The 27,940-nt window shown below is 42.6% G+C and overlaps 1 protein-coding gene across 1 annotated transcript; it reads right to left on the bottom strand.

Moving 5' to 3' along the window:
• Positions 1 to 54: 54 nt before the first annotated feature.
• CCDC83 (coiled-coil domain containing 83) lies at positions 55 to 27,940 on the bottom strand (the record flags this gene model as incomplete). Its single annotated transcript, XM_083362163.1, is given in 11 exon segments — positions 55 to 231; positions 2,661 to 2,834; positions 5,978 to 5,983; positions 5,985 to 6,045; positions 8,653 to 8,774; positions 13,037 to 13,105; positions 14,286 to 14,377; positions 18,119 to 18,286; positions 20,250 to 20,418; positions 25,045 to 25,129; positions 27,843 to 27,940. Coding segments are annotated over 11 exon segments (1,221 nt in total).

Below are 27,940 nucleotides of genomic sequence, written 5' to 3'. Positions count from 1 at the left end.
AAGGAAATCTTAGACACTCCAAAACTCTGAAAGGATCTTCCCCTTTGTCTTCTTTTACGGGAATACAGATTTGATCATACGGTAGGTAATGTGCTGTGCAGCCTTGTTTGGGTCGTACCTCTCTTCCAACTGAGCTTTGCTGGGCATTTCTTTGATGTCTTCATGAATTGGCATCTTCTGCCCCACGGCGCACATTAATTTCACATCCAAAGGACCCAGCTCCTTATATTCCTTGATTCAGAGCAAAAGAGGATGGTATTATTTGGGGGTAAATACCTTTGAATAACTCCCATTTGCCCCTGGACCCATCCTTTACACTTGCAGTAGTGGCCAAAATTCTGGAAGCCTTTTGGGAAAAAGTGTATTTTTGAGGTTTGATGGCTACCACTTTTTTTTTTGGAGTAGTACCATAAAATTATATATTGATGGAAAGATAATTTAATCAAGAAGGTAATGCCAAACTGTTTGTTCAATTATCTGTACTGTATTCTATGAAAAGTTATAGCCAAATAACCAGAAAAAGGAAGCACGACTTGCTTAGGTTGGTATCAGGTAGCTTTCCTTCATCTGATTGTAGCCAATGAGCACGAGTGTTTAGAGAGCCAATTGGGTGTCATCTTGTTTCGGCAATGAGCCAATCAGATCACAGTAGGATTCAGTTATTGATGTCGTGAATTGAAGCCGAGAGGAGGACATTTGTCAGTGTGTGTTATGTGATCGCTATCAAGTTGGTTGGGTTTTTTTGGGTTCTTTCATTGAGTGAGCTTGTAAAACGTAATAAAATTAAAGTAATGGTGCAAAGAGTTGACTGGTAGCCCAGAAAGCGATGTAAAATAGTATTATTAAGTGAACGAGGCTACGGTTATAAAGAAATTAGAAGAAAAATTGGTGGAAACTTAACCAAAGGTGGCATTTCTACTGTACACTTTTCCCAAAGGGTTTCCACAATTTTGGCCACTACTGTACATGCATATGCCCCATGCATGCAGATAATATGGATAATAAAAGTATTCTATAAAAAGAGAATGGCTGTCATTAGTAACTTACATAAAGGTTCGAAAGCCGAGTAAGGATTGGGGAAATACAGGTCGTTCTCGACTTACAACCGTTCATTTAGTCACCAAAGTTACAACAGCCCTGAAAAAAATGTGACTTATGACCATTTTTCACCCTTGGAGCATCCCGCATGGTCACGTGATCAAAATTCAGACACTTGGCAGCTGGTTGACGGTTGCCGTGTCCCAGGGTCACATGATCGCCTATTGCGACCTCCTGACAAGCAAAGTCTCTGGGGAAACCAGATTGACTTGACAACCGGGTAACTAAATAACGTAATCAGCTGCAGTGATTCAGTTAACAACTGTGGCAGGACAGGTCGTAAAATGGGGCAAAAACTCACTTCACAAATGTTTCCCTTGACAAGAGAAATTTTGGGCTCGATTGTGGTCATAAGTCGAGGACTACCTGTATATTTCAAGGAACCAGACACTCCAGGAAGGATGAAGGATGTAGCTGAGTCAGCCCTGATTAAGCTAAGTTGCCTTAAAGCAGGGCTCTTCAAACTTGGCAACTTTAAGACTTGTGGACGTCAACTCCCAGAATTCCTCAGCCAGTTGCTGAGGAATTCTGGGAGTTGATGTCCACAAGTCTTAAAGTTGCCAAGTTTGAAGAGCCCTGCCTTAAAGCATTCTTGGAAAAATAAAAGAGGAGGTAGGAGACAGATGTTCCTTGTAAGAGAGGCTAATTTCTTTTGCTGTTTGTTTTAAGCTCTAGTATGTAAGCAAATTAAGTTGTAGGCTTTTTATGGGAAGAGAAGACCACCTAGCTTGGCCTGGAGGGCAGTTGCCCCTTGCCAACATCCTAGGCTCAGATCTAATGTCATGTTTTTCAAAGTTGGCCACTTTAAGATGAGTGGACTTCAACTCCCAGAATTCCCCCAGTCATCCTGCAGGCTGGGAGTTGAAGTCCATCCACCTTAAAGGGGCCAAAGTTGAAAAACACTGCTCCTCGGGCCTTGGGATGAAGAGTCAATGTCACTGGACTTGCATCTGCAACCACATGCATGGTGAAGTTCTTATTAATCCCAATCCAATGTCATCTGGAATAAGAGAATAAAAGAATGTGGGAAGGGACCTTGGAGGTCTTCTAGTCCAACCCTCTGCTCAGGCAGGAAACCCCATGCCATTTCAGACAAATGGCTGTCCCATCTTTTCTTTAAAAACTTCCAGGGTTGGAGCTTTCCTAACGTCTGGAGGTAAGTCTATCCAACAGGGATAGACAACTTACATAATTCTCAACCCGTCTACGTCTCCTGTTCCACCACCGCTGTATCTTCGAGGGGGAAGATTAGAGCCTTGGTGGAGCAGAGGGCTAATGCCTCCTTAAGTAACACCAGCTGCCTGCAATTAGTGCAGGTTCGCATCCCACCAGGCTCAAGGTTGACTCAGCCTTCCATCCTTCCCAGGTAGGTAAAATGAGGACCCAGATTGTTGGGGGCAATAAGCTGACTTTGTAATAATGCCGCTTGGGGTGCGTGTGAAAGCCCTAATAAGCAGGTATATACATAAAATGAAGGCTACTGCTAAGCTTGTAAGCCGCCCTGAGTCTTCGGAGAAGAGCGGGATATAAATGGAATTAAAATAAAAAAGATAAATCTTTACCTTGAAGTCATTTGTGTCTTCATACAGCAGAGGAGGTAGAAACTGATTCTCTGACATTTCCCGCAAATAAACCACCTCAAACTCATCCATCGACTCCTTCTCCAGTTCCCTTCTCTCCTTGCTTGACTGCGGATCCACAGAAATAACTAGCTCTGTTGCTGACATCCCATCTTTCTCTGCCATAAAATAAATGAGGAATTATTTTTGTTTTTATTCTTCATGCTCAATTTTGCATTGCGTCACAGAAGACATATAGAACATAGAATGACAGAGCTGAAAGGGATTTGGGAGGTCTTCTAGTCCTACCCTTTCAGACTAGTGACTGTCCAGTCTCTTCTTAAAAGTCTCCAGTGATGCGGCACCCACAACGTCTGAAGGCAAGCCGTCCCAATGAATAATTGTTCCTGTCAGGAAGTTTCTCCTTAATTCTAGGTTGCTTCTCTCCTTGATTAGTTTCCATCCATTGTTTCCTGTTTTGCCTTCTGGTGCTTTGGAGAATAAGTTAACCACCATTTCTTTGCAGCAACCCTTAGACTGCTATCATGTCTCCCCTTGTCCTTCTCTTCATCAAACTAGACATGCCCAATTCCAGCAACCGTTCCCTATATGTTTTAGCCTCCAGTCCCCTAATCATCTTTGTTGCTCTTCTCTGGACTCTTTCTAGAGTCTGAACATCTTTTTTTACATCGTGGTGAGCAAAACTGGATGCTGCATTCCAAGTGTGGCCTTACCAAGGCATTGTAAAGTGGTATTAGTACTTCACGCGATCTTGATTCTATCCCCCTGTTAATGCAGCCTAGCACTGTGTTGGCTTTTTTGGCTGCCGCCACCACACATTGTTACCTCATATTTACATGATTGTCCACTAGGATCCTTATGGCTGGGTGGCCCGGCTTGGGGGGGGGAGGGAAAGAGGGGAACTGGGTCACGTGAATGATGTCCCGGCACGCACACATGCACGTGCAGCTCCACTCATGCAAGAGAGAAGAGCAAGTGGAGTTGTCTGCCCATGCACACAAACACACACACCGTCCGACCTCTTGCATGGCCCTGTTCCAAGTAGGCCATGGCCCAGTACTAGGCCGCGGCCTGGGATTTGGGGATGCCTGCACTAGGACTCCAAGGTCCTAGAGAAGGGTGAGGGGTGACATGATAGCAGTGTTCCAATATCTCAGGGGCTGCCACAAAGAAGAGGGAGTCAAGCTATTCTCCAAAGCACCTGAAAGCAGGACAAGAAGCAACGGATGGAAACTAGTCAAGGAGAGAAGCAACCTAGAACTAAGGAGAAATTTCCTGACAGTTAGAACAATTAACCAGTGGAACAACCTGCCTCCAGAAGTGGTGAATGCTCCAACACCGGAAGTTTTTAAGAAGAGACTGGACAGCCATTTGTCTGAAATAGTATAGGGTTTCCTGCCTGAGCAGGGGGTTGGACTAGGTGACCTCCAAGGTCCCTTCCAACTTCTTCTTCTTCTTCTTCTTCTTCTTCTTCTTCTTCTTCTTCTTCTTCTTCTTCTTCTTCTTCTTCTTCTTCTTCTTCTTCTTCTTATTATTATTATTATTATTATTATTATTATTATTATTATTATTATTATTATTATTATTATTATTATTATTTTCTCTCTCACACAGTTGCTACTATTGAGCCAAGTTCTCTGCATATGTCCCGATACCCAAAAAAGTCTTCCCCTTCATTTCTGAAGCTGGGAGCAAGAGGTATGTTTGCAAGTTTGGCAATCAGGACAGGCCTTTAGATATTGCAAATGTTTCTTATCCTCCCCGTGGTTAGTGGGAAAAGAAGGAACAGTACTCAGTCTTGTGCATAAGTTGCCAAAAGTGAGAGTGCGTATAAGAAAATGCATCTCAATCCATAAATCTTTTATTATCGTTAAAAATTAAAACATTAAAACAAAGCAATCCAAAACATAATAGCATGCTCTATTACCGTTAACGATGAGATAATTGAGGAACAGCCAAAGACTGCCTAATTTTTGCAGACAATATAGATACGTTCAAAGAAACAGTATTATACTGAACCAATAGTAACAGCTGTACATGAAAAGAGGTCAGAATTTGCTGGCTATTTTGTCAGCTAAGGGATTACAAAATGAGTTTGTGAATCCTGATGGAGGGTACAATATAATAGGACATGAGCCGTGCTTTGAATGGCCCTTTGTCCACATCTCCCTAACTCAGGGGTTCCCAAACTCAAGCTCAGGGGTAGACAACCTTGGCTCTTTTATGACTCATGGACTTCAACTCCCAGAATTCCTGAGCCAGCCATGCTGAGGGAAAAGTGAGAGGTTTCCATGCTGAGCCATGCTGGCTCAGGAATTCTGGGAGTTGAAGTCCACAAGTCATGAAGGGGCCATAGTTCCCCCATGCTGGCTCAAGAATTCTGGGAGTTGAAGTCCACAAGTCACAAAGGGGCCATAGTTCCCCCATGCTGGCTCAGGAATTCTGGGAGTTGAAGTCCACAAGTCACGAAGGGGCCAAAGTTTCCCCCATGCTGGCTCAGGAATTCTGGGAGTTGAAGTCCACGAGTCATAAAAGAGCCAAGGTTGCCTACCCCTGCTCTAAGCTCATAGGTTCAGATTCTTCAGCAACCCCCAAACATTTATTACATGAGAATAATTTAATAAATACTACTTTAACTAATAATACTATGAATAATATTAATAAAAACCGCAACAGAGAGATAGTCCCGTCAACCCTTGCAGGTTGATGTTGGCCACTTTGGTAAGCCCCACCCTAATTTCAAGCCAAGAATGGGAATTCTGTACCTATCTGTTAGCTGCCGGTCTAGTGGTTCGGGCACCTGGCTAGAAATCAGGAGATCGCGAATTCTAGTCCTGACTTATGCATGAAAGCCAGTTGGATGACTTTGGGCCAATCTCCCGGAGACGACGAGTTCTAGTCCCTCCTTGGGCATGAAATTCTGCTGGGTGAATTTGGGTCAATCACCAGGAGAGGGTGAGTTCTAGTCTCGTCTTAGGCATGAATGCCAGCTGGGTGACTTTGAGCCCATCCCTCTCTCTCAGCCCAGCCCACCTCGCAAGGTGGTTGTTGTAGGGAAAACAGGAGAAGAGAGGAGGATTTACTGTCTTGAGGTTACTTACAAAAAATAATACAGGCAGGATATAAGTAAAAATATAGTATATAAATAAATAAAATACGGTGTGGAAGATGATGGCCGCTTCGTCCCCCAAATTCACCATTACTACTTCAAGTGCCTTGCTTTCATAATTCAAAGCTTCAAGGCATAGGCAGGTCAATCTGATTCTGATAACAACAACAACAACAACAACAACAACACAAACCTCCTTCTTGATCCGTGCTTTCTCCAGGAAACTGCAAGCCAGCTCCTTGGGTAAGAAACAACTTCCTGGAAAATGCAAAACAGCAAAAATAGCACCAAAACACATAATGGTAACCCACTGGAAAACAATGGCGAGAGTGTTTGTGCTGAAGGCATCTAGCTAGAAACTGAAAGAGTGAGTTCTAGTTCCACTTTAGGCATGAAACCAGCTATAGTAGATGACCTTGGGCCAGTCCCTCTCTTTCAGCCCTAAGATGCAGGCAATGGCAAACCACTTTCAAAAAAAAAAAACCTTGCCAAGAAAACTGCAGGAACTAGTTCCAGAAGTCACAAGGTCAAAAAAAAACAAACAAACCCAAACACCTGACTCTGAAGTGTCAAAATAATAATAATAATAATAATAATAATAATAATAATAATAATAATAATAATAATAATAATAACAACCCTAGACTGAATGCATTCATTTGCCTCCCTTCTCTGCAAATTGCCTGATTGGTGATAAAAAGCAATCCACTCCCCGAAGCACAGATTAGAGTGGGAAATAAGGCATGGTAAGTTTACTACACAGGTATCAGAGCTGTGATGGCTCAGAATGCAGGCTAATTCTGCCGACTGCCAGCAGTTCGATTCTCAGGTTGACTCAGCCATTCATCCTTTTGAGGTTGGTAAAATGAGGAGCCAGATTGTCGGGGGGGGGGCAATAATCTGACTCTGTAAACTGCTTAGAGAGGGCTGTAAAGCACTATGAAGCGGTATGTAAGTCTAAGGGGTTATTGCTATTGCTATCAAGAATACAAAAGAGTTGCGGTCTGGGTCTCTGTGTAAGGAAGCTGTAGCTTTGCACAAGGAAAACAATGGCGAGCCTTGGTGGAGCAGTGGGCTAATGCCTCCTTAAGTAACACCAGCTGCCTGCAATTAGTACAGGTTCGCATCCCACCAGGCTCAAGGTTGACTCAGCCTTCCATCCTTCCCAGGTAGGTAAAATGAGGACCCAGATTGTTGGGGGCAATAAGCTGACTTTGTAATAATGCCACTTGGGGTGTGTGTGAAAGCCCTAATAAGCAGGCATATACATAGAATGAAGGCTACTGCTAACCTTGTAAGCCGCCCTGAGTCTTCGGAGAAGGGCGGGATATAAATGGAATTTGAAAAAAAAAGGGAGACTCCATTTCAGACAAATATCCAATCCCTGTCCTGAATTCCATTTAGTTAATAATAGCAAAAGAGTGACAAGTTTCTTGTTGTGCTATTCTGTTGTCCCCAGAATGCGGTGTTTCATCAATGAAACGCACACCGAGGTGGAGAGTTACAAAAGCTACATTCTGCCCAGAAAAAGTACAAATTCAAGGATTACTAACCAAAAAGCATTCACATTTCTCTTTATATATTGCAGAAACCTGCACTTTCCAGAGGTTTTCAAGCACATATTTCTTTACATTCTTTACAGCCATTTGTCTGAAATGGTACTATAGGGTTTCCTGCCTGAGCAGGGGGTTGGACTAGATGACCTCTAAGATCCCTCCCAACTTTACTATTATGATTATGATAAACATCCCAAAATTTGTCAGGACAACTGGGGATTGTGTGAGTTAGATTCAAATTATCTGGAGATTCTCCCAAGATCTTTTTAGTTGTTTTTCAAAAGTTACCTTTGGAAAAAGGGGGCAGGAAACAACTAAAGAGGTTGGGCTCACCTTCCTGATCACTGGGATGAGATGGAGGTTAAAGGAAAAAAATAAAAATAAAGGTGGAGAGTTCCACAGCCAGAAAAAAAATTAGCCAATTATTGGCTTATGCCTGGTTGCACAAATAACGATCATTTTAAAACATTCTTCTCGTATCTTACAAGGGTTTTATGGATTTTTTTAAAAAAAAACAAGCACAGGTAGTCCTCAACTTACAACAGTTCATTTAGTGACCGAAGTTACAGCAGCAGTGAAAAAAGTGACTTATGACCGTTTTTTTTCAACTTATCACCACTGCAGCATCCCCATGGTCATGTGATCAAAATTTGGACGCTTGGCAACTGACTCATATTTATGACGGTTGCAGTGTCCCAGAGTCATGTGAACCCCATTTGCGACCTTCTGACAAGGAAATCTTACTAACTTAACAACTGCAGTGCTTCACTTAACAGCTGCGGCAAGAAAAGGTCACAAAATGGGACGAAACTCACTTATCAACTGTCTCGCTTATCGACAGAAATTTTGGGCTCAATTATGGTCGTAGGTTGAGGACCACCTGTAATGTAAAGAAAATATTTTTGCAGGAAGAAGCTGAAATTGCATGGCTGTGCTCACAGATACAACTATTGTTTTAACCCAGGGGTAGGCAACCTTGGCTCTTTTATGACTCGTGGACTTCAACTCCCAGAATTCCTGAGCCAGCTGGCTCAGGAATTCTGGGAGTTGAAGTCCATGAGTCATAAAAGAGACAAGGTTGCCTACCCCTGTTTTAACCGGTTTACACGCTTAGTCACGTTTCTTTACTCCCACACCCAACTAAGTGGACTGAGTTTGTCCAGCATGCTGCACTAAAAGAGGGGGGGGGGGGGAAATGAATCAAAAATTCATAAACAAATCGCTAAAATTCATCGCATTCAACTGCTGTCAACAACCTGGTTAAGCAAGCCAAAGTTATATCATACTTGGAAGCTTGTTTTTTTTTTACCTGGGTACTTTAAGAAATTGCAATCTCCGCTCAAACAGTTTATTGATGAGATATATATTTTCCGTCTCCATTTTATGGATGGCTTCTTCTAAACCACTCACTTCCTTTCGATAAGCTTCAACCTGCCATAAAATAGGAAACCGAATTCTGAAGTTCTAACAAGTTACACAGGGACTTAACCAAAGCAGTTTGCTCATTTTTCCCTCTCCAAAATGACACTGCGGAATGTTTCGTTCCAAAGGTGGAGTTGAAGGTTGTTTGCTGAATGTAGAAAAAGCATGAAGAAACCAGGAAAAACATGTGAAGATCACGGGAACTCTTGGCTGAATGCTCCGACACTAAACAAGGAGGTGGGATGTCTCCATGACTGTTTAATTTTAGAAATGTGGAAAGTATGGTCACATCCAAGGACTGAATATTTGTCAAAAGAAGCAAAAATAGTTGAGTATAACAGCAAACATCTGCTCACCTTGTGAAAGGCAAGTGAAAGTTAGAGGCAGTGGGAATACGTTACTTAAAAACCGTGTGAGCAATACAGTTTTTTGCCAATACAGATAACCCTCAACTTACAACAGTTCATTTAATGACCGTTCTAAGTTACAGCGCCCCCCCCAAAAAGCAACTCATGACCACTTTTCACGCCATTGCAGCACGTGATCAGTACAGGGAGTCTTCAATTTACGACCACAAAATTCCTGTTGCTAAGCAAGCCAGTTGTTAAGTGAATTTTGTCCTTTCTTGCCACAGTGGTTAAGTGAATCGCTGCAGTTGTTAAGTTAGTCGCACAGAAGGATAACGATCAACGTTAAAATTAAAATATCAATGGAAAATTAAGAAAAACTTATTAGGTCCCTGATTGTCTAAAAGTTTGAATGTTAAATTAATTAAGATGTGCATAAATTGAAGATTATTGGTGAATATTAGAAAGTTTTGGGTTTTTTTGCTTGATTGATTGATAGAGTAAGAATTTTATTGGTTTCTGAAAGACACACGTACATATTAAGGGGGAAAGAGAGAGAATTAGTTACGGTCAAATTTTGAGATCGGTATGGATGATATTCAATTTGTAATGGAATTATTGTACCCAGCCACCACATTGCTTTTCCAATATGTGAATGTAATATGAGAAAATTAATTAAAAAAACTTATATAATAAAAAGTTGGTTGGTCAACCATAGTTTCATTCCATACAGCATTAACCTTGTGAACTCTGAGGCTTCCTCCTTCCGTTATATATTCAAGATGAACAGTATATAATATTTTATAATATTATAATATTTTATTGTTCTGTATATGTAGGGGTGTGGGTCTATGCATATGTTGTTTGTAGTATGTTTTAGGTGTGTGTCCCGTATGTGTTTCACTTTGAGAGCCGGCAACTAAATTTCGTTTTTGATGTGGGCCGTTGTGCCCACAGTAAAAAATGACAATAAAGATGATCTTATCCACAAAAAAAAGTTACAGTCACACGGTTGTTAAGTGAATCTGGCTTCCCCATTGACATCGCTTGTTGTAGGATCGTGATCACATGACTCTGGGAAACTGCTGACCCTCATAAATATGCACCACTTGCCAAGTGTCTGAATTTTGATCACATGACCCCGGGGACACTGCAACAGTCGCAAATCTGAAAAGTGGTCAGAGAACTCACTTTTTTCAGGGCCATTTTACCTTTGAGCAGTCAGGAAATGAACGGGTGTATGGCAGTGAAAGCTGGACCATAAGAAAGGCTGAGCGCCAAAGAATTGAGGCCTTTGAACTATGGTGCTGGAGAAGACTCCTGCGAGTCCCTTGGACTGCAAGGCGATCAAACCGGTCAGTCCTAGAGGAGATCAACCCCGACTGCTCTTTAGAAGGCCAGATCCTGAAGCGGAAACTCAAATACTTTGGCCACCTATTGAGAAGAAGGACTCACTGGAGAAGAGCCTCATGCTGGGAAAGGTTGAGGGCAAGAGAAGAAGGGGACGACAGAGAATGAGGTGGCTGGATGGAGTCACTGAAGCAGTAGGCGTGAGCTTAAATGGACTCCAGGAGATGGGAGAGGACAGGAAGGCCTGGAGGAACGTTGTCCATAGGGTCGCGATGGGTCGGACACGACTTTGCAGCTAACAACAACCCGTAGGGAGAAATCTAATTAACAACAAAAAAAAAGACACTGTATTAAGAGGCGTATGGACATAAGCAGAAGTCAGACTGGTTTTTACGATCAAGTCAGATATGGGGAATTGCGTTGAAGTCAACTTGATTTTAGTCTGCTAATTTAGTTTTCTGTGTCTTTGCCTGCCTCCTGCCTTAATTGCTTTGGCTTCCTTCTTCTTCTGCACTCTGCATTCATACTGCTTTTTCCCCCCCCCCTGCCCCCCAATGGGAATGTATGTACAGTAAGTAGGTCTGCCAAAGACTCTTTATAGCTGGAAATGCTGGGATCTTGGCCAGCATCAGGAGGTGGGATGTGGCTGCCTCAAGTGATGGATGCTGGAGAAAAGTGGAGGCCGTAGCCCCCCCCCCCTCCTCCTGCTTTTTCCTCTTAGGAGCCAAAACCACAGTACTGATTATGTTTACATGTTGCTAGACTGAATGTTCAACAATCCAGATGCTGCTATTGTAAGGGCCCCTGTAGTAGAGCCATTAGGCGGGGCCAGGATGTTTCAAAAGGTAAAGAGTCTCTTGAATTAATTTCTTGGGAACTCCATGAACACATCCATATAATTTTCTTGAAAGCCAAAAGCCCTGAGATTAGGGGACTGGAGTCTAAAACATACAAGGAAACGGTTGCTGGAATTGGGTATGTCTAGTTTAATGAAGAGAAAGATGAGGGGGGATAGCAGTGCTTTGGTATGGTTCGGAGGGCACTTACTTTTCCATGCTGCCCTATCTATGTTTCCTGATAAAATACATGGGAAAATCCCATTGGAGGAAAATTCCACTTAGGGCTAGGGTTAGGTCACCATGAACTCAGAGAGGAAAATGGACATCGCCAACAAATTTGGAGTGCTTGGGTATGGTTAAGTAAAGTTAAAGGTTCCCCTGCACATGCGTGCTAGTCATTTCCGACTCTAGGGGCCAGTGCTCATCTCCGTTTCAAAGCCGAAGAGCCAGCGCTTGTCCGAGGACGTCTCCGTGGTCATGTGGCCGGTATGACTAGACGCCAAAGGCGCACGGAATGCTGTTACCTTCCCACCTGAGTGGTCCCTATTTTTCTACTTGCATTTTTACATGCTTTCAAACTGCTAGTTTGGCAGAAGCTGGGACGAGTAACAGGCGCTCACTCTGTTACGCGGCACTCGGGATTTGAACTGCCAAACTGTCGACCTTCTGGTCAACAAGCTCAGCGTCCTAACCCACTGAGCCACCACATCCCTACTGGGTATGGTTAGGAGGACACTAACTTTCTTAGCCTGCCCTATCTATGTTTCCTGGTAAAATACATGGAAAAATCCCATTGCAGGAAAATTCCACTTAGGGTTATGGTTAGGTCACCATGAACTCTGAGAGCAAAATGGACATCGCCAACAAATTCAGAGTGTTTGGGTTTGTTTAGGAGGCAATTGATTTTTCTAACCTGCCTAAGCTACGTTTCCTGGTAAAATACATGGAAAAATCCCATTCGAGGAAAATTCCACTTAGGGTTAGGGTAAGGTCACCATGAACTCGAAGAGCAAAATGGACACTGCCAACAAATTTGGAATGCTTGGGTATGGTTAGGAGGGCACTGAATTTTCCAGCCTGAACTATCTATGTTTCCTGGTAAAATACATGGGAAAATCCCATTGGAGGAAAATACCACTTAGGGTTAGGATTAGATCCCCATGAACTCAGATAGCAATATGGATATCATCAACAAATTCAGAGTGCTTGGGTATGGTTAGGAGGGCACTGAGTTTTCCAGCCTGAACTATCTGTTTCCTGCTAAAATACATGGGAAAATCTCATTGGAGGAAAATTTCACTTAGGGTTAGGGTTAGGTCACCATGAATTCTGAGAGCAATATGGATATCGTCAACAAATTCAGAGTGCTTGGGTATGGTTAGGAGGGCACTGAGTTTTCTAGCCTGAACTATCTATGTTTCCTGCTAAAATACATGGGAAAATCCCATTGGAGGAAAATTTCACTTAGGGTTAGGGTTAGGTCAGCATGAGCTCGGAGAGCAAAATGAACATCGCCAACAAATTCAGGGTGCTTGGATATGGTTAGGAGGGCACTGTCTTTTTTAGCCTGCCCTATCTATGTTTCCTGGTAAAATACGTGGGAAAATCCCATTGGAGGAAAATTCCATTTAGGGTTAGGATTAGGTCACCATGCCTCTTTCTACAACCATGCAACCTCCTGGTGACCAATGGATCTGCTTTCCATTCGTTTTCTGTCCTGCAGAAATCAACTTACTTCTTCTTTTAGCCATTCGTATTCTTTAATCTCTCTGCGGCTGATCTTGTCAATGTGTTTAACGGCATTCTGCGAAAATAATTACACCAAAATCAAAACTGTAATATTTGCGTTGATAGAAACAAGATAGAAAATTTAAGGCAGGATGCCACAGGCACATATCAGAAATGCCACACCACTATGTCAGGTTTGTTTTTCTACACCTATTAATTTAGCAGCTAATGACATGTAATACAGGTGAATCCTCAACTTATGAGTGTAATGGAGCCTGCCCATCATCGTCATAAATCATGATGGTCATAAATTGGGTCACCCACATGACCAACCTGATTTTACAACTATTTTTATAGTGGTTGTTAAGCAAACACTGAGGTTGTGAGGTGCTTGTTGCAGTCATTAAGTAAACAATGCAGTCATCAAGCAAACCAATGTTTGTTCTGGACTGGTTTTGCTGAACCCACAAAGTAAATATCAGTCTCTGGCAAAACCATCATAAAATGTGATTACTAAGCACCAGAAATATGATCAAATAACTATGGGAGGATCAGATGTTGAAGCTTTAGAACTGGGGGAGAGGTCCGTTTAATTTTGAACAGTTGTAAGTAGAGAACTACTTGTATAAAAGCATTACCGTATAATGTTCTAGATTAGAATAATGTACCTAATGTACTATCCACAGTACATTAAACAACATCAGCTACTGAAAAGGAATTTAGAAGTACCTTTTCCAGGTAACAAACTTGTGTCGTAAAAGACACAAGTTTTTATGTTGCATCTGTTTTATATGACTATCAACAAAATTTTATCAAATGTACTTGATTCCTCCTGATTTTTGCACTATAGATAAGCATGCCTCTCTCCTACCAGGTTTACTGAAGCTAAACATAATATGTAAACTAAGAGGATAAAAGAACTGCTAAGAAGAATTGTTTTGCTAAGTGGCTGGAATGTGATTGTGTGACTGCAGGCACGGTGTGGTAATTGTAACTTTGAGGACAGGTCATAAGTATCTTTTTTTGAGTCCATTGTAACAGTGAATAGTTGCTAAGTGATCAGTCATAAGTCGAAGCTTCTGTATGCCATCCTTTTCTACCTAATTTCTCCCTCCTGTGTTGAATTTGAAGTCCCAGAATTCATCAGTGTGACTGGGGCATTCTGGGAAATTTCCAATGTACCAGGCACGAGCTAACTCTGAAAAACCAGATCAGGAGATGCCTCTGAGCATCTGGAATAGCAAAATCAAACATACCTCAGTGGCCCATTCTTTCTTTAACTCCATCTGTCTCAAAGTGTTTTTGTCAATTCTATCCTTTGCTTCTTCCAAAGAAATTCTAAAAAATTCTTAAAGGGAGAAGAGGGTGGTTAGAGGATGGAACATACATAAAAAAGATGTACGGTCAAGCCTTTCTAAGATGCCATCCAGAATGTAAATTATTCCAGAATTAAAGACAGCAATTCTGGTTTCTCTCAACTTTGGGTTACCATATAATTAATTCAGTATTACTTGAGCAATGGTTGTACAGTCTCTCTATAGAAATGAAGTGCATTATTTTTGCTTTTTTGGCCAATACACAAAGCTTTCTTCAACTAGTGTTTCCAGATGTTTTCTTTCTGCTGTTCCCAGAGTTTCCCACCAGCGCGGCCAAGAGGAATACAGGCTCCTGAAACATCTGGAAGACACTTTGTTGATTCAGCCCTGTGGTTCCATCTGTCCCAAGTTTCTCCAACTTAACATCTGGAAATAATTAAGAATAGGAACTTCTTGACTCCACACTTGACATTACACTGAATCGGCCAACTGGCAATACAGAAATAAGCGGGATGAGGATCTGTTAGGATATAAAACTGGAACAGTGGAGTGTACAAAGGGGCAGGACACACAGTGGTAGTTGATTGGTTGGAGAGTGCTGGCTCCTGCATGAGGCAATCTAGGCTATGATTGGTTGCTGTGAGTGTAAAGGGGGAGTTTCCCTTTTTTCCCGCCTTTTTCTTCTGTGTGCTCTGTATGCTGTTCGATTTACCTCATGATATTCCTGTGTTCCTGACTATCTTGCCGGCTGTAACTATAAACGTTACAATATATTTATTTACAAAAAACTACAAATTTGTGTCAGTGTCTCTGGCTTCATTTAGGGCAACTGCTGTGCAATTCCCTGACAGGACCACAGGGGACTAGACAGTAGCAAATTCGGGCAAGGAATAGAAAGTCTCCTGAATGGACCTTGACTTATCAGACTTAACCAGAATTGGCCTTGGATCAAAAGGACATGGGAGCCAGACAGCTTCCTGGGGCTGTCGGCTCCCTAGATTTCCTATGGACACTTGGAGGCTTTATAAAAAGTATGAAAACAAGAGACAGGAGAATATCCTAAGGGCATAGTGCCCAATCCAGAATTTCGGTACAGTACACAGAACATAGAATCATAGAGTTGGAAAGGAAGTCTTCTAACCCAGCTCTCTGCTTAAGGCTGTCCAATCTCTTCTTGTAAACCTCCACTGATGGAGCACCCACAACTTCTGAGGCAAGCCGTTCCACCGATTAATTGTTCTCACTGTGAGGAAGTTTCTCCTTACTTCTAGGTTTGATCTCTCTTTAATGATTTTCCACCCGTTACTTCGTGTCCTGCTCTCTGGTGCTTTGGAGAATAAGTCACTCCTCTCTTCTCTGTGACAGCTCCTCAAGTACTAGGAGACACTTATTATATCCACACTAATCCTTCTCTTTTGATAGGCTAGACATACTTAGCTCCCTCAACCGTTCATCGTACAATTTAGCCTCCAGACCCATTATCATCTTGCCTTGGTGGCGCAGTGGTTAGAAAGCTGTATTGCAGGTTAACTCTGCCAGCTGCCAGCAGTTCGATTTTGACTGGCTCAAGGTTGACTCAGCCTTCCATCCTTCCGAGGTGGGTAAAATGAGGGCGCAGATTGATGGGGGCAATATATTAAAAAAAAACCATTGCTGTAAAGCACTATGGAGTGCTATGTAAGTCTAAGTGCTATTGCTATTGCTATCTTTGTTGCCCTTCTCTGAACACATACGTGGGTTTCTCATAACCTACCATGCAAAGGCTGGCCACTTCTGATTTCCAGCAAGAAAGGTCCTTAACCGGGTTGTTCTTTCTCACCTGTATTTAATAAATGATTCTATACTGGGCTGAAATAATATTTTTCCCAGCAGCTCCTGCTATCTTGCTGCTTTCTCTAAGCAATTCACTTCTATCCTGGGATCCCTTCTGCCTCACGTCCATGTTGTTCCCAGGAGCTCCCCAGAGGCATTCGACCGTGAGATGGACAGCATATGAATTAATTAATTAAATAAATATTAGTCGGGATTCCTTTTCCTCAAGTATGCTTGGGACTGGTGTACTTCAAAGTGTATCTATAGAAAATATTTGTAGCTCAGGGTTGAACCGTGGAGTCCTTGGTGCTCTCTGAGCTTGGTTGTTTTCTTGCACACATTTCATTACTAAACTAGCTAATATCATCAGTGCTAGTAAGGAAGTCTGGTTTGCTCTCATAAAATGTATCTGCCTTTATAAGGATTACTTGCTCCCTTCGGAGACAATGAAAGGATTTTGCTAACCCTTTCTGCAACGCAACAGGGGTGCATCATTCTGGACGAGGTTAACAGATTAAGATGAGGCCCCATCTCCCCCTGTGCTACCTTCCTTGCTCACTACCTTCCCCATCTCTGACAATTTTAAAGTAATGTTACCATTTGTTGTTTTAATTATTTTGTGTTGATTTTAATGATTGCAACCTGTCTAGAGTTGCCTCCATTTATGTTGAATGACATAAATAAATGAATAAACTTGCATCAGCTTGAATCATTTGATGTCATCCATAAATCTGGCCACCAACTGTTTACTCCCTCCTACTTTTGTTGGATTCCACCCTTTGTGCTGTGGGACTAACAGAATATGAATGGCCTGCTCAAGAGTGCCAATCATCACTCTTTTTCTCAGCCCCACCTGCTCTGTTGGGTTGTTCTTGAGGGGAGAAAACTGAAGAAGGATGTTTGATGAATGTATGTCATCTTTTACTGCTGAAGAAAAAAGTGGCGTATAAATTTAAACATGCAAAAACTCTCTCCTCCATGTCTGTAGGGTATAAACTAGTGGTCCCAAGGCTATTAGGTGTATCAAATTCTATTTGGAATGAAGACAATTCCAGGAGCGCTTTGGAGCTTCTCAAAGTAGCCTCCTCTTAAGACCACATGGCAGCTATGAGGAAGTTTTACACAGCCCTGTTTGCTACAATTGCAGGTATGTAAGTATCACCACCCGATGCCTACCTCAGAAATTGGATGTGTAATTCGATTGAGATGAACATGACAATTCACTCTGCCTACATTTTACTCCAGCTCGGAATTAAAGAGAATCAACAGAAATGGGATGATGGTGATAGCTTGTCCTAAAGGGGCTTTTTCGAAAGTCAACTGGACTTCCTTTGTTTTTGTGCTTGAAGAAGTTTCGTTTCTCATCCAAGAAGCTTCTTCGGTTCTGACTGAATGGTGGGGAATGGAAGGATTTATATCCCTTGCAGTCATCTGGTTGTTAGCACTTTGAAGTTGGGTCATTAGCTCTCTAAGAATCGTTGAGTGCAAATGGGTGTGGAACCTTCTCGGAATTGCTGAAAGGACTATGTGGTAAGCAGAATAGGTGGTGCCATATCCCTCCCCCTCTATTGATAGAGAGCTCCTCAGTTTTAATATACATGGCTTCTTTTACCCCTCTTTCAAACCAGTGGTCCTCTCTGTCTAGAACGTGGACTTTGCTATCTTCAAAGATAAACCTCCAGTGGGCCTCAATGACTGTCGGAGAGCTGACAGCTGACCTTCAGAGTGCTAATGACCAGATGACTGCAAAGAATATAAATCCTTCCATTCCCCACCCACTCAGTCAGAACTGAGGAGGCTTCTAGGAGGAGAAGTGAAATGTCTTCAAGAAAACAAAGAAACTCCCGTTGCCTTTTGAAAAAGCACTTTTGGGATAGCCATGACCTGGATGACTAAGAAACTCCATTGGCATGGTGGTAGCTTGAAACCAACTTCTTAGCAGGCCTCTAACAGACCCTTACCTGTCATTTCGTCAAGATCTTCCTTCAACTTTTTAATATCCTCTTCCAAGAACTGAATCTGATTTGAGTGTTCGGTGCTTCCCACATTCTTGTAGGCAGTCCAGTAGTCTATTTCAGTTTGTTTTTGGATAAGTTTCTGTTCAACATAATGTATCTGTAAACGCGTATCTAGTGGAAGGCAACAAGGCATCATTTTCAGTACAGTTATAGTATTAATACACTGGAGAAGAGCCTCATGCTGGGAAAGATTGAGGGCAAGAGAAGAAGGGGACGACAGAGAATGAGGTGGCTGGATGGAGTCACTGAAGCAGTAGGCGTGAGCTTAAATGGACTCCAGAAGATGGTAGAGGACAGGAAGGCCTGGAGGAACGTTGTCCATGGGGTCGCAATGGGTCAGACACGACTTCGCAGCTAACAACAACATAGTATTAATAACAGTGATTGCTTCACAGAACTATTGATAAATACAGGGAGACCTGTATTTATACTAGACCTCAATGTACCGACTTCCCAAAACAATTAACATCACAAGTACCATGACTTCCTTCACAAGTGAAGTGGTTTTGTTTTTATTTTTACTTTTATATTTAGATCCTGCTTGTTCCTCAGAAGCTTAAGGCAGCATCCAGGCATTTTCTGTTCCCATTTTTCTCAGAAGACATAGCTCTATGACAGGGGTCTCCAAACCTAACCTCTTCATGAATTTCAATTCCCAGAAATCCTCAGCCAGCAGGACAAATTCTGGGAGTTGAAGTCCACAAGTCTTAAAGTGGCCGTGACTGGAGATGCCTGCTCTGTGAGATAAACTGAGAAGAATAAGTAGCCCCAAGTCATCTAGTGAATTTATGCGGCTGAAGGTAGACTAAAATCTGAACATTCTCCACTTTTGTTGATCAAAAAGTTTTATTAGCTTATAACAGGGGTGTCAAACTCAATTTCATTGAGGGCCGCATCAGCACTGCGGTTGCCCTCAGGGGGCCGGGTGGGTGTGGCCAGGGTAGGCGTGGCCTACTGGGTGGGCGTGGCTAGAGTGCATATGGCTTACTGGGTGGGCGTGGCCAGCTCTACATCGTTGGCATTAAGGGTGCCTATGGGGGCCTGGGCAGGAGTGGGACAGATCTGAGGGTCTCTGGCAGGAGGAGGGTCTCTGGGCCAGGGCCAAGGCAGTGGGGGCCGTTCCCTCACTGTTTCCAGGATGGCTTCGCAGGCCGCATGAAACCACTTCACGGGCCGGATCCGGCCCCCGGGCCTTGTGTTTGACATGTCTGGCTTATAACATGCGATACAATGAAAATACAAAAGTAAATAGCGGAAAAGATGGGGGAGGGAAAAGGGAGTAGAGAAGTGAGGTAAGGGAGAAAAAAAGAAAAAAAAAGACATTGACTTCTGACTTCCTTCGGTGCAATAGAATATCAACTTCAAACCTCAAGTTTTTATATTATTTTTATACAAAATAATATAAACAAGCCATTTCAATAGCATCAAGTCTATCTAATTGGTAAGACCCAAAATCAAAGTTTCATTTTTTTTCCACCGCAAGAAAATTCTCCTCTTAACCACTTCACCTTACCAACTATCTTAGTGTTTAGATTTATGCTTGCCTCTCATTCAGGTCCAGGTAAGTCCTCTATTTACGACCACAACTGAGCTCAACATTTCCATTGCTAGCCAAGACAGTTGTTAAGTAAGCTTTGCCTCAACTGACGACCTTTCCTGCCACAACCACTGCAGTTGTTAAGTTAGGAGAACGTCTGTTGAATGAATCTGGCTTCCTCATTGACTTTGCTTGTCAGAAGGTCACAAATGGGGATTACGTGACCCCAGGACATTGCGACCCTCATAAATTCTGGCCAGCTGTCAAGCATCCAAATTTTGATCAAGTGACCATGGCAATGGTGCAACGGTCATAAGTGTGAAAACGGTCATAATTCCCTTCCCCCCCCCAGTTCATTGTAACTTTGAACGGTCAACAAACGAATGGTTGAAAGTCGAGGGCTACCTGTACACCTGTCCCAAATTTTTTCCCCATCAGCATCAAAGCAGCCACTCAGGAACATCCTGTGGGGGAAAAAATCCTTAAGTCCCTCCAGAAATGACCCTTGTTCTTCGTCCCTCGAGAAGCACAACTCACCTCTAATAAGTTTCTCCTGATCCTTGATGTACTGCCATTTGGCCATCATTGCTTTCTCAACGTCATCCCGGGTAACAATTTCTATATTTTCAAGCTCCTTCTCCTGTTCTTTCAGCTTCGTTAGTAGAGCTCGGATGTGTTCAATCTGTTCAAATTTGAGTTGCTGATTCTGGTGGTGGGGTAGAGAAGGCGTACTTTGGATGGTTTGAAAAAGCCAAGCTTGCGAAACTTATTCAGGCGTGTGGCAAGCATAACCATCCAGCCTCAAAAGCGATTTGGAACAAGGTTCACTGTCCACTTGATGATTCCGATGGAAATAATGGATTTCTATTTCTGCTTTATCTATTTATCTATTTAGCGGACAGTATTTATATGGCCACCTTTCTCACACATGGGCCATCCAACACCAAAAATTCCATAACTATCTAAAATCAATAAAAATAAATAAATAAACAGAGAAAACCCAAGAGCTTAGGACAACAGACTACTGTAAAAGCAAACTTCACTCCCTTCTGGCACTGATGATGTTACCTGGTTTGGTAATGAAACATCTACAAGAAAGCCAACAAATTCAGACAGCATCAAGAACCCCACAGTCCTCCTCTTCCTCCTCCTCCTCCTCCTCTTCCTCCTCCTCCTCCTTCTTTCTGCAAACCCACTCCCTTCTAGCACTGATGATGTTACCTAGTTGGGTAATGAAAGATGTGCAAGAAAACCCCATCTTCAGAGAGCATCAAGGACCCCACGGAACACCTGTTTGATTATTTTGCCTCGGTGCAGAAGTATTTTAATCAGTAAGTTGCAGCTCAACTCCAGCCCTACCCCACACGATATGTCACTGCTTCTTTACACAGGATGAACATAACTTTTATTTATTTATCTAGTTTTATTTTTATAGCCACCCAATATTGTCACTGATGCAACGAACATGGATTTGGGCTATATTCTGGGAGACAGTAGAGGTCAGGGGGGGCCTGGCAAGCAATGCTCCATAGAATTGCAAAGAGTCGGATGTGATTTAGCACCTAAACAACAAAATAGAGCCACCCATCTAACAAAGACGTGACCTTAGATCAGGGGTCTTCAAACTTGGCCCTTTTATGACTTGTGGACTTCAACTCCCAGAATTCCTCAGCCAAGCGTTGAAGTCATAAAAGGGCCAAGATTGAAGACCCCTGCCTTAGATAGTTGAAACCTCCATAATAATTTGAAAACAATCAAAATAAATAAACAAAGTAAGTGGGTAAGACTCAGGAAACTTGGAGAACGAACGAAACTCCATGTCTTGCAATCACCTTGCAGGTTCTCTAGACAGGGGTCTTCAAACTTGGCCCTTTTATGACTTGTGGACTTCAACTCCCAGAATTGCTTAGCCAGGCTGAATTTATGCGGCTGAAGGTAGACTAAAATCTGAACATTCTCCACTTTTGTTGATCAAAAAGTTTTATTAGCTTATAACAGGGGTGTCAAACTCAATTTCATTGAGGGCCGCATCAGCACTGCGGTTGCCCTCAGGGGGCCGGGTGGGTGTGGCCAGGGTGGGCGTGGCCTACTGGGTGGGCGTGGCTAGAGTGCGTATGGCCTACTGGGTGGGCGTGGCCAGCTCTACATCGTTCGCATCAAGGGTGCCTATGGGGGCCTGGGCAGGAGTGGGACAGATCTGAGGGTCTCTGGCAGAAGGGGGGTCTCTGGGCCAGGGCCAAGGCAGTGGGGGCTGTTCCCTCACTGTTTCCAGGATGGCTTTGTGGGCCGCATGAAACCACTTCATGGGCCGGATCCAGCCCCCGGGCCTTGTGTTTGACATGTCTGGCTTATAACATGCGACACAATGAAAATACAAAAGTAAATAGCGGAAAAGATGGGGGAGGGAAAAGGGAGTAGAGAAGTGAGGTAAGGGAGAAAAAAAGTAAAAAAGACATTGACTTCTGACTTCCTTCGGTGCAATAGAATATCAACTTCAAACCTCATGTTTTTATATTATTTTTATACAAAATAATATACGGTAAACAAGCCATTTCAATAGTATCAAGTCTATCTAATTGGTAAGACCCAAAATCAAAGTTTCATTTTTTTCCCACCTCAAGAAAATTCTCCTCTTAACCACTTCACCTTACCAACTATCTTAGTTTTTAGATTTATGCTTGCCTCTCATTCAGTTCCAGGTAAGTCCTCTATTTACGACCACAACTGAGCTCAACATTTCCATTGCTAGCCAAGACAGTTGTTAAGTAAGCTTTGCCTCAACTGACGACCTTTCCTGCCACAACCACTGCAGTTGTTAAGTTAGGAGTACGTCTGTTGAATGAATCTGGCTTCCTCATTGACTTTGCTTGTCAGAAGGTCACAAATGGGGATCACGTGACCCCAGGACATTGCGACCCTTGGGCTATATTCTGGGAGACAGTAGAGGTCAGGGGGGGCCTGGCAAGCAATGCTCCATAGAATTGCAAAGAGTCGGATGTGATTTAGCACCTAAACAACAAAATAGAGCCACCCATCTCACAAAGACGTGACCTTAGATCAGGGGTCTTCAAACTTGGCCCTTTTATGACTTGTGGACTTCAACTCCCAGAATTCCTCAGCCAAGCGTTGAAGTCATAAAAGGGCCAAGATTGAAGACCCCTGCCTTAGATAGTTGAAACCTCCATAATAATTTGAAAACAATCAAAATAAATAAACAAAGTAAGTGGGTAAGACTCAGGAAACTTGGAGAACGAACGAAACTCCATGTCTTGCAATCACCTTGCAGGTTCTCTAGACAGGGGTCTTCAAACTTGGCCCTTTTATGACTTGTGGACTTCAACTCCCAGAATTGCTTAGCCAGGCTGAGGAATCCTGGGAGTTGAAGTCCACAAGTCATAAAAGGGCTAATTTTGAAGAGCCCTGCTCTGGGATCTCCAAGGGGGGAAAAAACATTTTGTAAAGGCCTTTTGTAAGGCTGACAGAGATGGGGCTAACCTCATCTCGAGCGGTTATGTGTGGGAGACACATGCCACCAACTGAAGTTGTGCTACTCACTAAGCTAGACAATTCCTCTCCTCATTTGTGATCCCTAACCTGCCAAAGACACCATGCAGGGGAATTGTGCCATCTCAGTTTTGCTGGACAAGGTAATTTAAGGACAGGGATTGGTGGATTCTTGGCAGCCCTCCCCACCTAGCAAATATCACCATCTGGCAGCAAAACATCTGCCAATTGCTCTGCCCCGTGTGGGAAGGCATTGGGAAGGAGGGCAAGACTTTACCAAGAGCTAGATCAGCAGATTTAGCCATCTGTCAAGGTTTGCTCCCATTTTGTCCAACTGTTTTGCACAAATGCATTCGGAGGAAGTCTAGGTCAGGGCTTTTCAACCTTGTCACCCATTGTACCACTTTTAGGATATGGCAACATCCGAGTACCACCAGTCACCTAACAAGGTGTCAAAAACTTGATGACCAAAAAAAAAGAAAAGAAAAAAGTGATGAAGTACAGGTAGTCCTCGACTTACAACAGTTCGCTTAGTGACTGTTTGAAGTTACAACGGCACTGAAAAAAGTGCCCCCCCAAGCCACAGCCGAGCAAGACACCTGCCTGCCTGGCGATGCTCCTCCTCCTGTCCAACGTTTTCATTGTTGTAAGCATTTCTGTTGAAGATTGGCAGTGGGGGTGGGGTGGGGGTGTTTGGTTTTTATCCCCCCCCGTCTGCTGGGTGGTTGCAGCAGGTTTTGGTCACTTCACATGACCCTGGAACACTGTGACCGTCATAAATATGAATCAGTTGCCAAGCATCTGAATGTAAATCACAAGACCCTGGAGATGCTGCAACATTCCAGCTGATCTGGGCTCCGAAGCACCAGGACCAGTGCTGAGCTCCAGCTGGAGCCTGGCGCTGATCCTGGTGCTTCCGCTGAGCCCTGACAGCCCTGCAGCTCCAGCCGTCTCTCGCTCAGGCTTGTGTGGTGCTGCCACCGGTTCAGCTCATTCCCCTCCCCCGCTACCACTTTTCTAACATGGTTGCGTACCACCTGCCAGGTGCCTATGTACTACAGGTGGTACCCGTACCACTGGTTGAAAAGCCCTGCTCTAGAGAAGGGATGTCCAACCTTGGCAATACCTGTGAACTTCAACTCCCAGAATTCCCCAGCCAGCCTGAGGAACTGAAAAAGCTTCTTGGATGAGAAGCAAAAAGTATTCAAAGAAAGCACTAAGAAAGTCCAGTTGCCTTTTGAAAAAAACACTTTGGGGTTAACCTTGATTTGATGGCACATCAATCAATCAATCAATCAATCAATCAATCAATCAATCCAGAGCATTTCCAATCTCTCCACCTTTACAAACCTGGAGCCATTGCTGCTTCTCAGAAGCAGTTATTTAGACATTTAAAAGCAGGTATGTGAGGAACTGATCCTCAGTTCTATATCAGAGGCCCCCAACCTTTTGAGCACCGGGGACCGGTTCCGTGGAGAGAGGTTTTTGTGTGGTTTTGTGTGCTACCTGCATCTCGCGGATGGGGCTTGGCTTGTTTCTGCAGGCCGGTTGCTGGCACGCCGCGGCCCGGTACTGGTCCACAGACCGGAGGTTGGGGACCCCTGTTCTATATTACAAACAGGTGTTTTGTAACTAACACAGGGTCCATCCTGAACCAGTGGTGGGATTCAGCCGGTTTGCACCACTTCGGCAGAACCAGTAACTAATTTTTTGTTGCCCAGGCCCAGAATGGACTTCCGGAAGCGGCATCCACACAGAGAACCGGTTGTTCACATATCTGAATCCCACCACTGTCCTGAACCTCAAGGAGATTTATTTGCTTGCTTACTCTTTCTTTGCTTCTCTCATTCTCTGCTTCCAATTGCTTGATTTCACCGAGAAGCTGATCAATGACCTCTTCCTTAATCTGAATTCTGAAGGTAATGAAAGACAAAAATAAGATGTCACGCTTTCAGAAAACGTAAGCTCTCTTTGCAAGCAAACATAGAATACAAGTGGGAGAAACAGGTCGAACATTTGAATTCCTTGCTTGGGGTTTTATTTAAAGGACTACAGTGAAACCTGGATTCGATGAATGTTGAATGTTGACAGACCGAAATCCCAATTTTTGTGATCATTTTACCACAATGCTTACCATTTGCATAATGCAAATGAAATTAAGTGACACAAATGAGGTTATTTGCATTGCCACATACTTTGCAAACCACCTTTTCTGCCAACTGATTAATCTCCATGAGCTGGAAGCACACATTTAGTGATGATTTAATCAAGCATTTAATCAAATATTTTTGCAGATTTTTCCCATTATTATATCCCAAAGAAGCTGACAGCTAGCAGTCCCTATCCCATTTCTTGGGAGTTTTATGCAGAATGAGGAAAAAATAAGATAAAACAACAATGCACCCCCAAAGTGGACAGTTGTGGGAAGAACTGTTTTCTGCCGCTTTTTCACTCCTCAGTGTATTAAAGCAGGGGTCCCCAAATTTGACAACTTTAAGTCTTGTGGACTTCAACTCCCAGAAAGGCTAAGAAATTCCGGAAATTTAAGTCCACATGTGGCAACTGAGATGTAGGTCCTAGTAGGGCCTTGTTTTGTGTGTACACTCTAGGACTTGGAGTGATCATGAAGTTTTGAGTTTGATCATGGATCTGGAGTTTCATCATGGAGGGGACAGAATTAATTAACCCAGTGGCCAGCAATGGCAACTGAGATGTAGTTCCTAGCAGGGCCCTGCTTTGTGTGTACCATCTAGGTCTAGGACTTGAAATGATCACGGAGGAGTAACATTAGTTAACCAAGTGGTCAGCCAGGGAATAAATTTAACACAGTCCAGACTGGAGCTAAATCTAACCGGGTTCAATGGTTATTCAGTTGAACCTTTGACTCTGCTTATTTATTTACAGGTCAACAGTCTATGCCTGTTGAGTCTCTTGGACAGCGAGACAAAATATTTTAGAAAAATAATTTTCAAACTTTTTCAGGCTGTGAAAATAATTAGACAAAAAGTAATCCTCAACCAAGAGGCAAAGCTGTAAAAAAATGGGCTACATTTCTCTATCTTGGTCTCTTGTGAAATTCCATCAAGTTCATGTGAAACCTTTACGTTCCTTGCTGTAGAATATATTTCCCAGAACTTGGGTTGATTTATTTGTTACCAAATAATAAAGTCATTATGAAAAAATGCCAGTGACTACCGTATATCAAGTGCAAACTCTATTTTTAACTGTCAAGAGTTTAAATTTTGCACATTTTTTTCTCCTGCCTGCTCTACGTAAAGGCTACCAGTGATTTTGGATAAGAGAAACAATTTCCATCACTGTGTGTGAACTACATTTTATAATTCCCCCTTCCCCTTAAGTGTTGCATACACGCTGGCTCTCTAAATTAAAATATTTACTCTTAACTTCAAAGCAGTTTATTATCTTCCTGTATATTCTGCTGATTTATAATTTGGCTTTTCTGCAATTAGATTTCCGCTCTGTTCCATTGGTTGGAAAAACAGTCTTAGACTAAACTTTGCATAATAAACCTGGTTTTGAATTGTCATTCTTATTTTTGACTGCTTTGGAAGCTTACATGACATAATTCCTTCTACCCATAAGTCCGAGCTCTTGGAGAAACCGTGGGATATAAATCTAACTGATAAATAATGGAAATACATCAAAAGATAACTGGGGGAATTCTCACTAACAGCTCAAGGAAAGCTTAGCACAGAAATGTAATTGACTATCAAACAATAAAGTAATCCTGGAAAATGCTGAATGGGAGAAGACAAAATTTAATGAAATATTCTGCAAGAAGGCATGGAAGAATGGCAAGAATCATGAATAAGAACATGTTACAATTGTCACCTAATAACCAACAACTGAAAAAAGTAGAGATAGTCCTTGTCTTACAACTGTTAACTTAGCAACTATTCAAAGTTATGACGGATCCTGAAAAAAACCACTTATGACTGGGATTCAAAGTTCTGACAGCCACCCACCCTTCCTCTAGTCACATGACTACATTTTGGATGCTTGACAACAGGTCTGGCTGTTTGCAGCATCCCACAGTCATTACGATATTTCGCAGTGGGGTTGGACTAGAAGACCTTAAAGGTCCCCTCCAACTGTGTTATTCTGATAGTTTTTAAAAACAGCAGAAAACGGGATGGTTTTTTATTGCATTCGGTCATTGTAAATCCTGCGTTTTACAATGGTCTTTTGCTGGAAGAAAGTATTTTTTTGCCAGTAAAATTGTTTTTTTTTTAATTCTGTAAAAGTAAATAATTAGTATTTACTTTTAACATCTGGCAAAAAGACACCCATTAGATAGAATCGGTTCACTTAACGACCATCATATTCATTTAAGGACCGTTGCATTTGTTTAATAACTATGGCATTTGTTTAATGGCCAAAGTGTTTGTTTCATGACCACTGGAAAATTTTTTTACAAAAACATGAGTTTAACAAATATAATTCCAGGCTCAATTACAGTTGTAAATTGAGGATTACCTCCATAGGTCTGCTGTTCCGTAAGTTCAACTGGATAGAGAATAGTAGTATTGCTATCCCACAAATAGGTAGTCAGTTCACTAAATAGAGCTGAGGTAAAAATTTTGAATTTTTACGACATATACGTACTGAAATGCCAATAGAGCTTCTGGAAAATAGGTTCTAGGCTCTTTGGATATTTGTGAGATCCCTTTTTTCTTCTTATCCTTCTTCTTTTCCTTTGCCAT

The sequence above is a fragment of the Vipera ursinii genome (genome assembly GCF_947247035.1).
Source record: "Vipera ursinii genome assembly, chromosome: 4".
In the NCBI taxonomy this organism is placed as follows: domain Eukaryota; kingdom Metazoa; phylum Chordata; class Lepidosauria; order Squamata; family Viperidae; genus Vipera; species Vipera ursinii.
The sequence above is the reverse complement of the archived record's forward strand: the minus strand, read 5'-3'. Positions and strand labels throughout refer to the sequence as shown.